Source organism: Channa argus, chromosome 19, assembly GCF_033026475.1.
Source record: "Channa argus isolate prfri chromosome 19, Channa argus male v1.0, whole genome shotgun sequence".
In the NCBI taxonomy this organism is placed as follows: domain Eukaryota; kingdom Metazoa; phylum Chordata; class Actinopteri; order Anabantiformes; family Channidae; genus Channa; species Channa argus.
In genome coordinates this window covers 15,578,528-15,593,057 of record NC_090215.1, presented here as the reverse complement: position 1 = coordinate 15,593,057, position 14,530 = coordinate 15,578,528, and the positions used below count along the sequence as shown (strand labels likewise).

The window sequence follows — 14,530 nt, the reverse complement described above, 5'->3', positions numbered from 1 at the left end:
TCACTAAGCTGTGGGACCCGCAACACCATTTAGCTTTATCAAACACCACCTAATAAATCATATGCTCTTTTGTGATGTCAGTTGCTGAAGTGCTTTGTGTAAAGAGAGGAAAAAACAGCATGAACAAGGCAAAGTGAGGGAGGGAGTAAAAAGGGGGAAAAGATTGAGTAAGCGAGAGAAGGAGGGAGGATGAGAGCGAGTGAGAGTGAGGGAACAGGGGGCAGGGAGCTAGAATTGGCATGTGTAATTCAGCACAGTCTTTTCATCTTGGAGTAAGATACTCCAGACAGATAAGGGGCCTAATCCTTCTCCTGATCAAAAAAAATCTGCATTTTACCAATTAAAGGCCTGTGCCAGCAGCCAGAGAGGGGGGCTGCCTTCAGACTGCGCCCACATTTATCTCGCCTTAACACCAGGGAGGTGCACAGCAGCAGTCTTAACAAGCCGGCTTCCCATCGAAGAACAAGGACATCACAGCGCCACCTATGTAGACGACCTGAAACGTGGAGCGGAAGACTGCGGAGGGTAGAAAAGTCCCGATGAGCTGTCAGAACACACACGCAGACCACCAACCCGATCACGCACACACAAACACACACACACCACATATAGTCTTGAACAACTTCCTGAACAACTTCGGTTATTTGCAGGCTGAAAATGAGGACAGAACTTGAATTTGCAAGTTCAGCCATTGAAGTGGGGAAGCTAAGAAGAAAACCAAGTGTAGCAAACGAGTAAACCTAAGAAAAATTCACAAAACTGCAATGATGAAAACAAACTCATATCCACCCATATGCCCTATATGCAATTACTTATTTTAAAAAAAAACCTTTGCCATTTATCACTAAATTCTTCTTCATACAACTGCAGTTATAGATCAATGAGAAAATAATAAAAGATTGTAGAGCATGGCCACATTAAGAAAATTATGGGAATGGGAGGCTGGCATCTTTCTTAAAAAAAAAAAGAACACTTCAAGAGAGACATTAAAGAAGCCACCAGGCCTTATCTGTAAAAGTACTCCCTCCAAGGGGAAAATGGGGAGGGAGAAAAAAAAATGAAAGAGAAAAATATAGAGGGAGAGGTTTATGCCCAAAAATGGGTAAGTGAAAGAATGTGGAGCTGAGTGGAGATGGGAGATGGAGATGGAGAGGTATAGAGAGTTGAAATGTAATAAATGAAATAAATACAGCAAACTAAAATTGACACCCGCCTCGCTTTTGCTGACTGGGTAGGCCAGATAAGTGAGCTAAATTGCACAGATCTGATGTTTATCTTATCAACTGCACCGAGAGCGCTTAAACGCAGATGATAAAGGGACGCCACGGCATGTCATGGTGAGAACACGTTTGAGAGTGTAAAAATATGCATCAAGAGCACGGCAGGAGTGCTTTTGAACAAGGTGGAGAGTGGTGAGGGTGGCGTGAAGGCTTAACTGTAAAATTAGGCCAACCGCAAAGAAAACGGGATCTTTGAATCGGTGCACGATTCCTGATTTACACTTCACGCACACAACGCAGAAGGCAAACGGCTGAAACAGCATATGAATCGATGTGCAAAAACAAGTGGTTCAATAGGTTACAACCAAGGAGAAACTAGCTTTTTTTTTTTTCCATAATGTTTTTTTTCCCAAAGCCATTTGAGACGACACGTACAGGGGGAAGGGACGCTCCATTGTTTGGTTATATGGAAATCCCCCCACCTCAGCTCCAAACCCCTCCCTGTGTGTGAGGAGAGCCACTGTGGTCCAAATACTGTACTTATCCTATTACTGAGGGGGGTGGGGGTGCAGAGAGATAAGAGCATTTTCTCGTCCGCTCTGCTGAATTAGAGGGGAGGGATTCTGTAGGCGAAGACTTTTATTGGCATCTCTCATCACAGCTGTATGCGCATAGAAAATGAGAAATAAAATGCAATATCAGAAAGTCAAATGCTGAGCGGGGGGGAAAAAAAAGCAAAACAATTCCAAGATGGAGAAATGAAAAACTAACAAGGATTTTGTTGGTGTCTGTCAACACAGATATCTGATATGAAGTGCAGCTTGGCAAGGTTGGGCCGGATTGCACATGTGGAGGAACTGGAGGACTATGCTTTGCTCGGATGGCCACCTGGTGCGAATACAGTAGTGGGAGGATGTGAGCAAGCTTTGGCTCCTCTCCTTTCCCACCACCTTAAGTCATCCCGCTCCCCTAAACAGGGGCAAGAAGTTGTCAAGCTCCTCAACCTTAGAGCTGAGCCCTTCAAACACGGGAGGCAGCCCATTCCGCGGTGAGGATATCAATTATAGATAGGGGTTACCACCGCAGCTGAGGATTGCAATGTCAAGGAGGCAAATAGACAGCTGTGAAGAGCTGAGAATCTTTCTATCAGATGTGTGGTGATGTGTGTTTCCCGTGCTCGTGTGTGTGTGTGTGGGGGGGGGTATGTGCGCGTCACGTTGCCGTATTTTTTACCACTTCTCCCAACTTCAATCCGCTCTCTCTGCTGGCTGACTGTTCACAGGCCGCGAGAGAGAGCAGCAGAGCTAATAGCGTCACAGTAAGTAGCCGTAGAGGGGGTGACACTGCTATAATGTCATTAATGTTTAGCTTAACAGTGAACCCTCAGGCGCAATACGATGAGAGCCGTCCATCTCCCGGGCCGTGTGAAGGTTCTGATAACAGACAGGAGGAGGGAATGTCCAGTGTAGTACACAAGGCTCACATCCTGACTCTGGGAGGCTTAACCCGCCAAATCATTTAGCACCGTTCAGCTGTGAGATGTGCTCTCCAACTTTTGAGCTCATTACCGCCATCCCTGGATCCAATCAGGAATCCAGCAGCAGCAGTTTCCGTCTATACCCACAGCACGGACTTTACTGTTTACTACTGCTGCAAAAACACGCAGGCAGGGGTTGTGGCCTGATAGCAGGCATTATCCACAATTGTACAGCTGCCACTCGGAAAACTCTTGCAGCACACAAACCAAACTAAATTGTAGTTTTGGTACACGTGGGGATTTCCGGTGTGTTTTTTGGTGCATCGATACCACTTTTTTATGCACGAGTTCACACAATCCAACAGCTGTGAACACACTTAACTTGGGTCACTTTTCTGCACAGGAAACAATGAATCGCAGCTGAAGAGTGAATCACAAACCTTTTGCTCCAGAACAGCAAGCATGGATCAGAGTAACCAGACTCAACAAAATGAAATGGTTTGCCTCTCTTGTCAGCTTTTCTAAATGGTTTAAATCGTTAAAATAAACATCCTGTGCACGGTTTACTGGCATGCCACCACAGGGAATTTCAGGATTAAATGCCTGGTGCAGCTTCACACAGAGAATCACAGGGTTTCTGCTGGAATTGGACCTAAAATCACCAGCTTGTGCAACAGTTTTTAAATGTAACTCTATCGTGAGAGTCTGTGTGTGTGTGTGTGTGTGTGTGTGTGTGTGTGTGTGTGTGTGTGTGTGTGTGTGTGTGTGTGTGTGTGTGTGTTGTACTCACTTGTACTAGTTGCTCTTGCGTGTCAAACTCGCGGCAACAGTTCTCCCAGTGGCAGTTTGTCTCATAAACTACCTCTGGCTCGTGTTTGTTTTCATCCTTGTCCCCTTCTTCCTTCACCAGGGTCATCCCATCTGGATGATCCTGAAAAAGGGAAATAATTTTCAATACAGCATGCAGTACTGTAGCACAAGTCTGTATTATACGTCATTTCTTTTTACCACCCTGCTGTTTTAAATGAAAGGCAGAGCCAAAAGTGATTTGGTCACAGGTCTCAGCCACAGTGCCCCTGTGAATCTGGCCTTGTTTTTGGGCGCCTGGGAGAGAGGAAATGTAGCACTGAAAGCCCCTCTCTGTATTTGGGGGTGGTTATACGACAGGGCCGAGCGTTTGAGGAATCTAACCCCCTCTTCCTGCTGTAGGTTGCTCTATTAGCCCAGACATATTTCACTGTCACAGTTAGGTGGAGCAGAGAGTTGGTGTGGGCTAATACAGGAGAGCCTGCAGCTTCCACCACACAGCCCAGACCGAATCTGTAGCAGAATATCGACTACAGCAAGGTTCTTCCTGCAGATGCAACAGACAATTTACAATTATCACGTTTCTCTTTCCCCTTTCCAGTAACTTAAAATTTTGATTAAACAAAAGCAAAAAACAATTTCCTTCTAGGGTCCCAAAGATCAATGGGTTGTTCAACTTCGGAAACTGATAAGAGCAATGTGAGAAACTAGCACCAACAAAGTGCAAATGCAGATACACTTTATGGCTGGTAGGATCAGGTATTGTTGCAGCCTTTTTGGCAGGTGACCAGCTATTGTATGGACTTCTTAATTTAATAGGAAAAAAAAAAAACAAGCTTCTGAATTCTGGGATTACCAACCACTATGCAGCGTGATATTACTGTATTTGCTAGATCAACAATAGTTTTGCCAGTTAACCAAAGAACGTCTCTGGAGCTGGTCATAAATAAATGGGAAAAGTGGTGACAGACCATCCTCACCTGCACACTTACTGCGCCTGGGCTCGGTAACTCTTCCTCTGGTTTCATTTTGGAGCGTTTGTGGTGCATCGGGTCCCCCGTGCTGCTCACGGCCGATTCACTCGTTGGTTTGGTCTGACGAAACAGGAAATACTTCACAACTTATACCTCTCATCTTCAGCTTCCTGATCATTTCCTTCTTTTATCCCCTCTACCATTATTAAAAATGCTTGAGTGAGGCTTATTAGTCAACCAATCATTTCCTTAATCATCCAGAAGAAAAACAACTGTAGTTGTTGAACCATAATGACTCCATGTCCTCCGGTCCAGGGCAAGAGCTTGTGCTAATGACAAACTATGCAATTCAATGCATCGCATTAGCTGCCCTAATCACTGCAGTTAAAACAAACTCGCGAACCAATTCAGTGAACCATTCGCTAAGTAGACGGATGACCCGACTATGGCCTTGGCTTAAATTCACCCTTGGGGGAATTCTTGTTTCGTACAAAGCCTGCCGAAATTAAAGAATTGACAAGTCGCTTTAAATCTTCAGAAAACAAGTTGTTAGTTTTCTGCTGTTTCTGAAAACATTCACTCCCATGATGTTGATGGTATTTCATAGGACACTTAGAACTGTAGTCAGCTCGTCAGTCCCTGCTCCACATTTGCTGAAAGATATGAGATTCAGCTGTGGCCCTGAAGCAATATCGTGTTTATTCAGGAGGAGGAAAAGGCAATTTAGGTGTGGCCAATTTGAATAAGGCCTCATTCGTGATAACACAAAATTCGAGTGATGGGAAACAGCAGGGAGGACTGGTAATAAACACTGAATATTTACATCAAATGTGGGTCCACAAATACAGTAAGACTTGAGTAAGGACGGAAAAAGCCCCTTTGGATCCATCCATCCATGTCAATATTCCCTCTCTATATCCTTGTTCTCTCTCTAGTGATTAATGGAGTCAGCAGTGGGATTCTATGCTAACAAGCCCCTTGTTGTTTACTGCAGGCACGTTCTGGTTCCTGCTTGGCAGTCTAAAAACAAGACACACCACAAGTCGGAGGAAACTCCCAGGAGACGAGCATGTGAAGGGGGGGTCCTGCCTGTACCATGTTAGCTCGCTGCATTTCGCCAGGATGTGGCTGGCATGCGACGCTGCTATCTATTACATGTGATGATGAATCGCACAGGCTGCCTGCCGCCGCTCTCACCTGTGAGGAGTCGTTGGAGATGGCTGAGCGCTCGCTGGCACTGAGTCCAGAGGGGGGGATGCCAGGTACGGGCCTCTGGGTGGCAAAGGCCGGCGTCGGGTGAATGAGAGGGGGACTGTGGCCAAAGGCAGAGCCCACAATGCCTGGTTGACGGCCAATCAGCTGCTGGTGAACATGCAAAGCCACTGGAGTTGGAGGGTAGGCAAAGCTCAATGCTGGGCTGGAAAGAGCAGAAAAAGGGGAAGACAAAGCAGGCATGCTGGGTAAAATACTCGTACAACTAAAGTACAACTTCAATAAAACATCAGTTGCAAAGGCAGTGAGGCAAAAAAAAGGAGGATAGAGAGTGAATAAATGGATTGTTCTGGATAGCTCCTCATCCCCGAGGACAATCTGACAGGAGATGGTGTGGTAATGCTGGAACCACGGGGCTGTCGGCACAATCCCTGCCAATGAATGTTCAGCTTGTTAACATACAGTGAATTATCGCGTGCTCTGTGTAAGGCAGTATGTCATTCTTCCAGTGGGCAAATGATACGGAAGATAAACAATCTGGAGTGTGACGTATAGCCTTGTAAATAAGGAAGAAAGATGTTCCTGCAACAGAGTCGTTCCGTCAGTATATTTACCCTGGAACTGAGCTAATGTTTTCTTAATCCTGAACAAAATCCCAGAAGCCACAAACCTCCTCTGGGACATGCATAACCACAGGTGAACCACGAAATAAACACAGACCTGTGTGGCTCGACGGCAGCGAGTGGCCTCCATCCATCCCGGGCTCTCACTGCGACCCATATGTCTGCTCACCTTATTACCAGCTCACTGGAAATCAATGGGCCAAGACACATTTGGGGGCCCATCTGGTTGTCATATCACTCATCAGTCTGTTGGCTCTGGCTATTTGGGCCCTGTCACCGGGACAGTGTCTGAGCGCGGCGTGTGATTGATCAGGCTCTTCTTACAGATCGCTGATCAATGGTTGTGGGTGGGGCGCTGGATCTTTCCTTTTCCCTTCTCTCTTCTTTTCTTCTGCTTCCCTTTTATCGCCTCTGGTACCGGGGCGTGATGTATGTGATGTTTCCATGAGGTGTAGTGCATGACTGACACGAGCCGCCGGGGGAGGCAGGCTGACTGGCTGGCTGGGAGATCATCACCCACATGGGGGTTTGACATGGACAACACACACACACACACACACACTTATTCGCTATATCACACACTTTCTTTTCCCATTTTTCCCTACAGAACACAATTTAACATTGTGTCCTAGTTAAATTACGGCGGACACGGTAGGTTTTTTTTTTACTGCAAAGCTGCTTTATTAAAAACACAAATCAATACGATTAGAAAACCATTTGCGTCAGTCCCACAGGAAGATCGCACTATTTGATGGGTTATCGGCACATATAAGTCCCTGTTACCACCTTGAAAGTAACAGTCAATCAAAGCTCCTGGACTAAATCCCAAGAAGACGGTGGCTGCTGCTCAGACCTCCTTTGCCTTCAGAGATGGAAAAGACACACGCTGTTGCTCCTTTAAGGCCATCAAAAACAGTATTTATATAGAAATACATGGAAATAAAAATTCAATACATAATAATTATTTTATAACCATTAAAACAAATTGTCCTCTTGTAAGTTTGTCTAAAAGGACACATTAATAAAAGCTGACACACTGTGCAGGCTATTTTTAGGATCATTTTCAAAATACCTGATGGCTCCAGCGGAGAGGTGCCCGTAGGAGCCGCTGGTGGAGGAGCTGGAGCGGGAGTTGTTGAGCATGGTGACGAGCGAGTTGGGCGAGTTGCGGATCATGGCCTGCAGGTCGAAGCTGTTCTCAGAGAGGGGAGAGATAGGCAGGGGCCGCTTCCTGCTGGGCCGTGATGGCAGCCGCGGGCTCGGGAAACGAGAGCCTTCAGGATGAGGAGAAAGAAGGTGATTTTTACAGCGAGGCGAAACAATGACCGTCAAGTAGCAGCTGTAAAAGTGAAAGGTTAAAATGCAAAACTCTAAATGAATCTTGGGCTGCTCCCCTCAACTTCTGCTTTCTGGAATGAACATCAGTGATAACACTGGTTTTTACTGATAATAAAAATCAGCTGGGTTATGCATGATTTTCTGTTTGACTCCATCATGACTCTAACCTAGTCTAACCCTAAAGGATGACATTTTTGTCAATCATCAGACAATAGGCTTATCTGAATGAGTGTTCAGCTGTCACTTGATGCACTGCTTGCATTTCATCCATGAGAAAACATGCCTTTTATGTTGGAGAAATGCTCTGACTGTGTATGGTAATATTTAATCAAGTCCAATTTGACTCGTTATTCAAATGCAATCAGTGTTGACTGGAAATACTAAAAGGGGGTTTGAAAAGGTAAAAGGCGGAAACGGCACAACCATTCTCTCTCCACATACAATGAGCCATGGGTAGAGATTAAAACATGACTTTTGTTGTCTTTTCACATGTAGATGTCACAAACAAGACAAGGAAAAACAGAGGGAGATGGAAGGAGGGGAAAAAGCTCTGAGGGGATGTCGTGCTTTGTGCGTGAACTGACACAATGACTTTGTGACTCAAGACTTGGAAATAAAACATTTTGAGTTATTTTATAAAGGCAAACAAAACCAGCTTACGCAGCCCCGATAACCCCCCTCCATATTTACATCCCCCACAATCCATCCATCTCCCAAACGTAAATGCTCCATCTCTCGTTTGACACATTCGGCGATTACAGAACGCTCCATTCACATGGTAATCAGAGTGTGTGGATGTGAATGTGTGTGTGTGTGGATGCCTCAGTGGCAGCAGTGGCGGTGTTCTGGCATACGTAGGCCTGACTCTCAACTAGAGCACGAAGCAATATGGAGAACACCCCGTTTACATTGGGGCTGGGGGAGTTCATACAAATCCATGAGCACTAGCTTATTACGGTGACTTTGACATGTCTGATTTTTTTATCATTTCCCTCTGCTCAAAATGTTTATTTAATTCCGCAGAATGAAAACTTCCTTTTTTGCTCTCGGCCGGGACAAATCCATTGTCCAAAATCGGACTAATCCACGTGAGTGTGAGGGACAGCCTCCACTTGAGCTGAATTAGGAGTATGAGGGACTGCTGAGGAGAAGGGCCAGTGTCCTACCACTGCAAAGCCCCATGGGAGTGGTGTTTATTAATGCGCGGCCCAAATGATAAATCGGCCAACCGGGGAGACAGAGAGAGGAGCGTCTTGGCTCATAGCAGGACTGTCCCTCTAATTTCCCTTTGATTTATGGATGCGATGGCTGGTTACACGCGGCGTCATTAATTCTCACGGCCAAAGAAGGTTCTGGAAAGACGGACTGATGTCGTTGGATGGAAGAGCTGGCTCCAAAAACTGGGGTTGAACCCTGTCCGACACACTCTGAGCCCACCTGGGAGGGGCACTAACGCAGTCTAGCACCTTGGTTTCAATATTTTTGTGCAACAGAAAAGTGAACAAAAAAGATATAAAACATTTTTCGACATTTATGAATTTTCTAAATAAAGACCATGCGCCATACTTTTTTGCATAATGTGCCGAATTTACACCTAAGGATACATTATTAATTACTGCAATTAAATAGTTTGTTTGGATCATAAACGTTACCAACAGTGAACCTATTACTTAAAAAAAATAAAAAAAATTTAAATCACCAGTAGAAAAGAAAATAGCGAAGACATTTAAAATCAGCTAATAAAGACCACAAATGCAGACATTGGTGTAGTGATCTATGAGAGCTATGGTACTAATTAGGCAGTATGAATGTAGACAATGGCCCATTAAGGCACAAATAGGCAGGACAGGCCCATTGTTTCATTACCACAACTCTCTCTGAAGATAATTACACTGATGTGAAATAGACCAAAATAGCCGCAGTGACATGGTAGACCAGATTATCAGCGAAAGCCTCCTGATAGACTCTGTTCTTTATTTTGTTTGGTTTTTTTCTGAAATCCAACAAAGCTTTAAAGCTGTAATTTTTCAGATGCTGGAACACACATTGTTGCAACATGAGGAGTTATTAGCAGCAATGATCACAGGCGATTTTTAAGTGAGGAGCGCTGCATCTCCACTTAAATTTGGCCCTAATTGTTTTGTTTCAGTCTATTAATCTTAAAAAGTGACACAGAAGAAAGGATTTCTCCCGTGATGAATGGTGGGACATTCCAATTCCCACTTAATAGCAATTAATTTTCTGATACCCGCACAAGTTTGGCTAGTTTTAATTAGTTTGTTCTGAGGAACAGAAGGAACTTCAACCCGGATTTCCATGAAAGCGGCGTCTGCCTGACTAAATACATTCTCATCAAAGAGAACGGGGTGAGGCTGTCTGACCTTTCTAAGATTCAGTGTGCGTTTAATTTCCTATTTACACTTTAAAATAACTCATTAGCATAAGTCCTCTGCACACAGTCCTGAGTCCAACACATTGAGACAAAAGCTCATTTAAATCATGTCAAAGTAAAGTTGCAGGTTCATTCTTAATGTGGTTTGTTCTATATATAGTAGGTGTATTGTGAAGGTGTATTTTAAGGGTCAAATTCCCACTGGGGCCACCCATGCTATGCTGCACCTAATACTGAAAGGTACAGTTTCAGTGTGGAAGAATGTGGTAGGTGCCTTTTCGCCCACGGACCTAAATCTAGTTTTAAAAGCAAAATAATTTCTTTTTTTTTTTTTTTTTTTTGCCGTTACCTAAAAATAAATGAATGGCGTTAAAAAAATGGATTTAACTTTCCATTGTGAGTTTAAAAATATTAGATTTCATAAGAAAAACTATTATATATAATAATATGATGTTTGGAGAAACATGGTTTTCAAATGGGGGGAGGTAAGAATAGAAAAATTGGCTTTCTAATTCCTAACAAAATGGACAGTAGAACCCAATAATTTTAACATAACTTGGTTACTATTACGGTGAGCTGATTTCTAAATGTCATTAATAAAACAAAGCTCTGAAACGTCTGCACTGGAAATCTCACAAACGCAAGTGCAAACCAGACATCAGACATGCCGTGATTTACAGAGTCCGGTACAAAAAAAGACAATGATTTTAATCCTGGATCAGCGCTGTAGTTAACGCATGTTAGTAAATGCCCCGTGTGACCATGCGTGAGATCAGTGCAAACTTACAGTCCATTGCCTGTAGGTATTCCATGTGCAGGGCACTAGCACTGCTGGCACCAGCTGTGGATGCCACAGACGGGAGAAGGTCAGTCGTGTACGGGCTGCGGTGGCCCGCCAGAAGAGCCATCTGGTGATAGTACTCAGCTGTGGTCAGACCTGCGTGAGGGGCTGGAGCAAGAGAAAAGGTCCGGTCAGCAAAGAGGAAACAAGGTAACCAAAAAATGGAATGTGACAAATGAGGAGATGGAGGGGATGCACAACAAGAACAATTGTGGATTATCCTTCAGGAAGAAATGGGAAGGAGGGAGAGTAGAGGAAAAAACAAACGGAGGAAGGAGAAAAATTATTTGTTGGTGGGAAAAACACGGCAGGGAGAGCACCTGCAGTGCATTACAAACCTGCATTCATTTACATTAGATGTTAATCAGCTCAGCGGAACAGTAATGAGCACATTAGCAACACCATCAAGTTAAGCAAAACAGCTGCACAGGGAGCATCACCTGAAGTGGAGAGCCACACTGGGGGATTACTGGATTGCTTGCTCAGAGATTATACTGAGTATGCATTAGTGTTTGATTGATGCATTCATGCAGAGCACAGGATAACTGATCGTCTCACAAAAGAATTCTTAAACAGCCTTTTCTCTTCCCCTTACTGTTCCTTGATCACTTGGAGAGTGCATATACATGTATGAGTGTGTGTGTGTGGTAGGACTATGTGGGCTGACACATCTTTTGCCAGAGAGGGTGCTTGTGCGTTGTACACATCGGGGCTGCAGTCTGCAGATATGCAACCTGCTCTCTCCTCCTTTAGACTCTATAGGAAAACAAAAGGCCTAAATCTGCCCCGATATATCTGCACGCATAAAGATACAACTAACGATTCTGCCTCCACTTCACTCTCTCTCTTCCTGCCTCTCCATTTCAAGTCGTTCCCTCAGTTATAAGAGTGCTGTAAGTCCTTGAACCATAGCCTAAAAATAAACATCTGGCGGTGGGCTTCCTTATGCAAATATTCTAAGAAAGAGAGAAGGAAAAGACTAACACTGTGGTTTTGGATGCAAATATGGAATCAGTTCAGACCCACAGAGTGCTGCAGCTCTTTTTCCCCCCAATTGAAGAAATAAAGAGAAAATAAATAAACACTGTATGAGAAGATTTCCTCTTAAAGCTGGCCTGTATGCCTGCAATATGCATCCGCTGAATGAATGTAAAAAAAAAAATCTAAATTAATTCGATCTGGGTATTATGTCTTCAGTAAAAGGGGGGGGAGTTTCTTAATTGTCTCTGCTGTTCCGCCTTAGCTTTGCTTTTGCATTCAGCCATAATATGACCCATTCAGTTTCCACGCACAGAAAGGAGCTTTGTGGAATTTCTAAATCAGAAACGTTGGCATCCGAGGGTGATCCTGGGGGCAAAAAGGGGGGAGCGGGGGAAGTCTGTCAGTGTGGCACCCGACATGGAGACTTGCCTCAGGACTTTGTGAGCCACCGGGTGCACCTTCAGAACAACAATAGGATCAGGGGCAAGCCTACCTCTGAACTCCATTGCACATGGAAAAATAGAGAAATATTGTGAGGAGCAAAAGAAAAAAAAAAAAGATGTGTGGCAGTAAGAGGGTGGCACAAAATCCCACCCACTTTAAATCTTCATTAGATTCTGTTAATTAATTCGTTATTCAAATGTACTTTTTAGCAGAAAAAAGTCTTTTGCATATTGAAGAAGGAGGCTTTCTGTAAGTGCTGTGATATACTAACAACACAAAAGCTGATGGGTTAATTAATCGTGGGATTGATTAAAAGAGTAATTAGATGTCTCATTCACAATTCCGAGCATTATGAACTGAAAAGGGATCATGTGGTAGGTTGGAGAAACTATTTTGATTTAAAGGAAGCCAAGGCGGGTGTACATGATGTTGTGCTAATGGCAAATTGGTGGGTGGAGAGTTTCAGCTTGAGTATTTATTTCCTGTTTGCCAAGAGTGCAGGACAGGAATTGAGTGGGGCTGCAAGCAGAGAGTCCTGGTCTTCACTTAAGACGGCTTTTTACCAGACCTGGTTGAGATGAAGCTGAGTGTGCTGGTGCAGAAGAAATGCCCGGTCTGTCTGCCATTTCAGAAACACACTTCAAGACGAGGTGGGGAGCTGAAGTGGGGCTCTGCTGCTGAAGTGGTTGATTGGGGGTGGGGATTGGGGGGGGGGCTTTAGGGCCATAACGTGTCATCAGGCCATTTCATTTCACTTTTCAAGACTTTTAAGTAGATGTACATTTTTGGCAAAGTATACTACTTATTTAAAATGATCATTTGCAGTAGTTTTTGTTGGTATAGTTACTTTCCTGCACTGAGCAATACATGCTGCTGCTTTTTCACTGTTGATTCATGTGTAGATTATGTTGGTGTTCAATTAGTCTTCAAAATGTCCTGTAGCCCGACTTGATAATACACCAGTTTACAGGTCTGGCCAAATGAAAAATAGAAACTGAAAAAAAAATAAAAAATAAAAACAGCTAATCTTCACATTTGAGAGGGAAGCAGCTGCTGTACTTTTTACATTATTGCTTAATATGAAATTGAATTTATTATTAATGATCCAAAATTTTTTTTTTGGTCAGACCACTTAATCAACGTCTGCTGCTCAACATGTGTGTGAACTTCCCTTTTACATTTTCAATATTGATCATTGGTATTTGGTGTTCTTTGTCCACTTTAATTGATTTTCCAGGCCAAATCTATCTCCTGGTCTCAGGAAACAATTGCTCCCTGTAGGATAGCACAACCCCCTCCCCACACCCTCCACAAAAACCCTGAACTTGAATCCGACCCTCCCTCGTGTGCATGGTGTAACTGTACGTGACCCTGCCGCTCACTGATGCATCCTCCAGGTCTCTGACATGACTCACAGATCAAAAGGATTAGCCTCTCTCCAACCTGCACCCCCACCCATACGGATGGCAGCGCACTCATAATACTCCCATCCACGCGCTCCCTTGCTCAGATAACATCTCAGCAACCCCTGGGTCTTAATAGAGATGGATCTAGTTGCCTCTCACCTGACCTCTTCTGATCTCACACAAGAATTGAACTGGTACAAAAAAAAAAATCAAGCTAACTCCCAGTAGAAATCGAACCTCACTAATCAATTCCAGCATTTATTTTTAAGGGTCCTCTGAGGCTTCTTCACCCATTTCTATTTCACTGGGAGTTGTGTGCAGTTGTGCATGTGTGTGTGCAATCTGTATATGCGTCATGCTTCGCGCAACAGTGTATGTTTCTTTATTTACCATCTGCAGGGCTGAGGCCCCGGGTGGCTGACAGAACGGAGATGGAGGGGCTGCTGTGGAGTGAGCGGATGTAGTCCATGTATGGGTTGATGTAGGGGTGCGGAGGGTGAAATGGCGACTCCGCCCCCACAGAGGGGTTCCGCTGGGGCGAGATCCGGATGAGGGAGATGTCAGAGAAAGTTGGACTGCCCGCCAGCGCAGGAGGCCTGCAGAGAGAAACATGGGAGAAATCAGTGCGCTTCTAAAATGTTACAATTGCTAATAAAGCCGTCAGGTATTTCCTGAAGAAAATGCATCATGACTGGACGTGGATTTTTATGTGATAACGCTCCACAACATGGTTATGCTTTTACTGATCCAGATGCGGAGCAGTAACATCCTTTGGTTCCACTTATGCGACCAGTTCTGTGAAAACAAAACATGAA

The 14,530-nt window shown here is 44.2% G+C and overlaps 1 protein-coding gene across 1 annotated transcript in view; it reads right to left on the bottom strand.

Moving 5' to 3' along the window:
* gli3 (GLI family zinc finger 3) overlaps window positions 1-14,530 on the bottom strand; it is an 86,568-nt gene that overhangs the window by 9,094 nt on the left and 62,944 nt on the right. The window contains exons 5-10 of the mRNA XM_067485853.1: window positions 14,106-14,311; window positions 10,831-10,992; window positions 7,386-7,587; window positions 5,676-5,895; window positions 4,485-4,598; window positions 3,488-3,628 (exon numbers count right to left, since the gene is read on the bottom strand). Coding sequence (XP_067341954.1) covers window positions 3,488-3,628; window positions 4,485-4,598; window positions 5,676-5,895; window positions 7,386-7,587; window positions 10,831-10,992; window positions 14,106-14,311 — 1,045 coding nt within the window. The remainder of the gene's footprint in view (window positions 1-3,487; window positions 3,629-4,484; window positions 4,599-5,675; window positions 5,896-7,385; window positions 7,588-10,830; window positions 10,993-14,105; window positions 14,312-14,530) is intronic.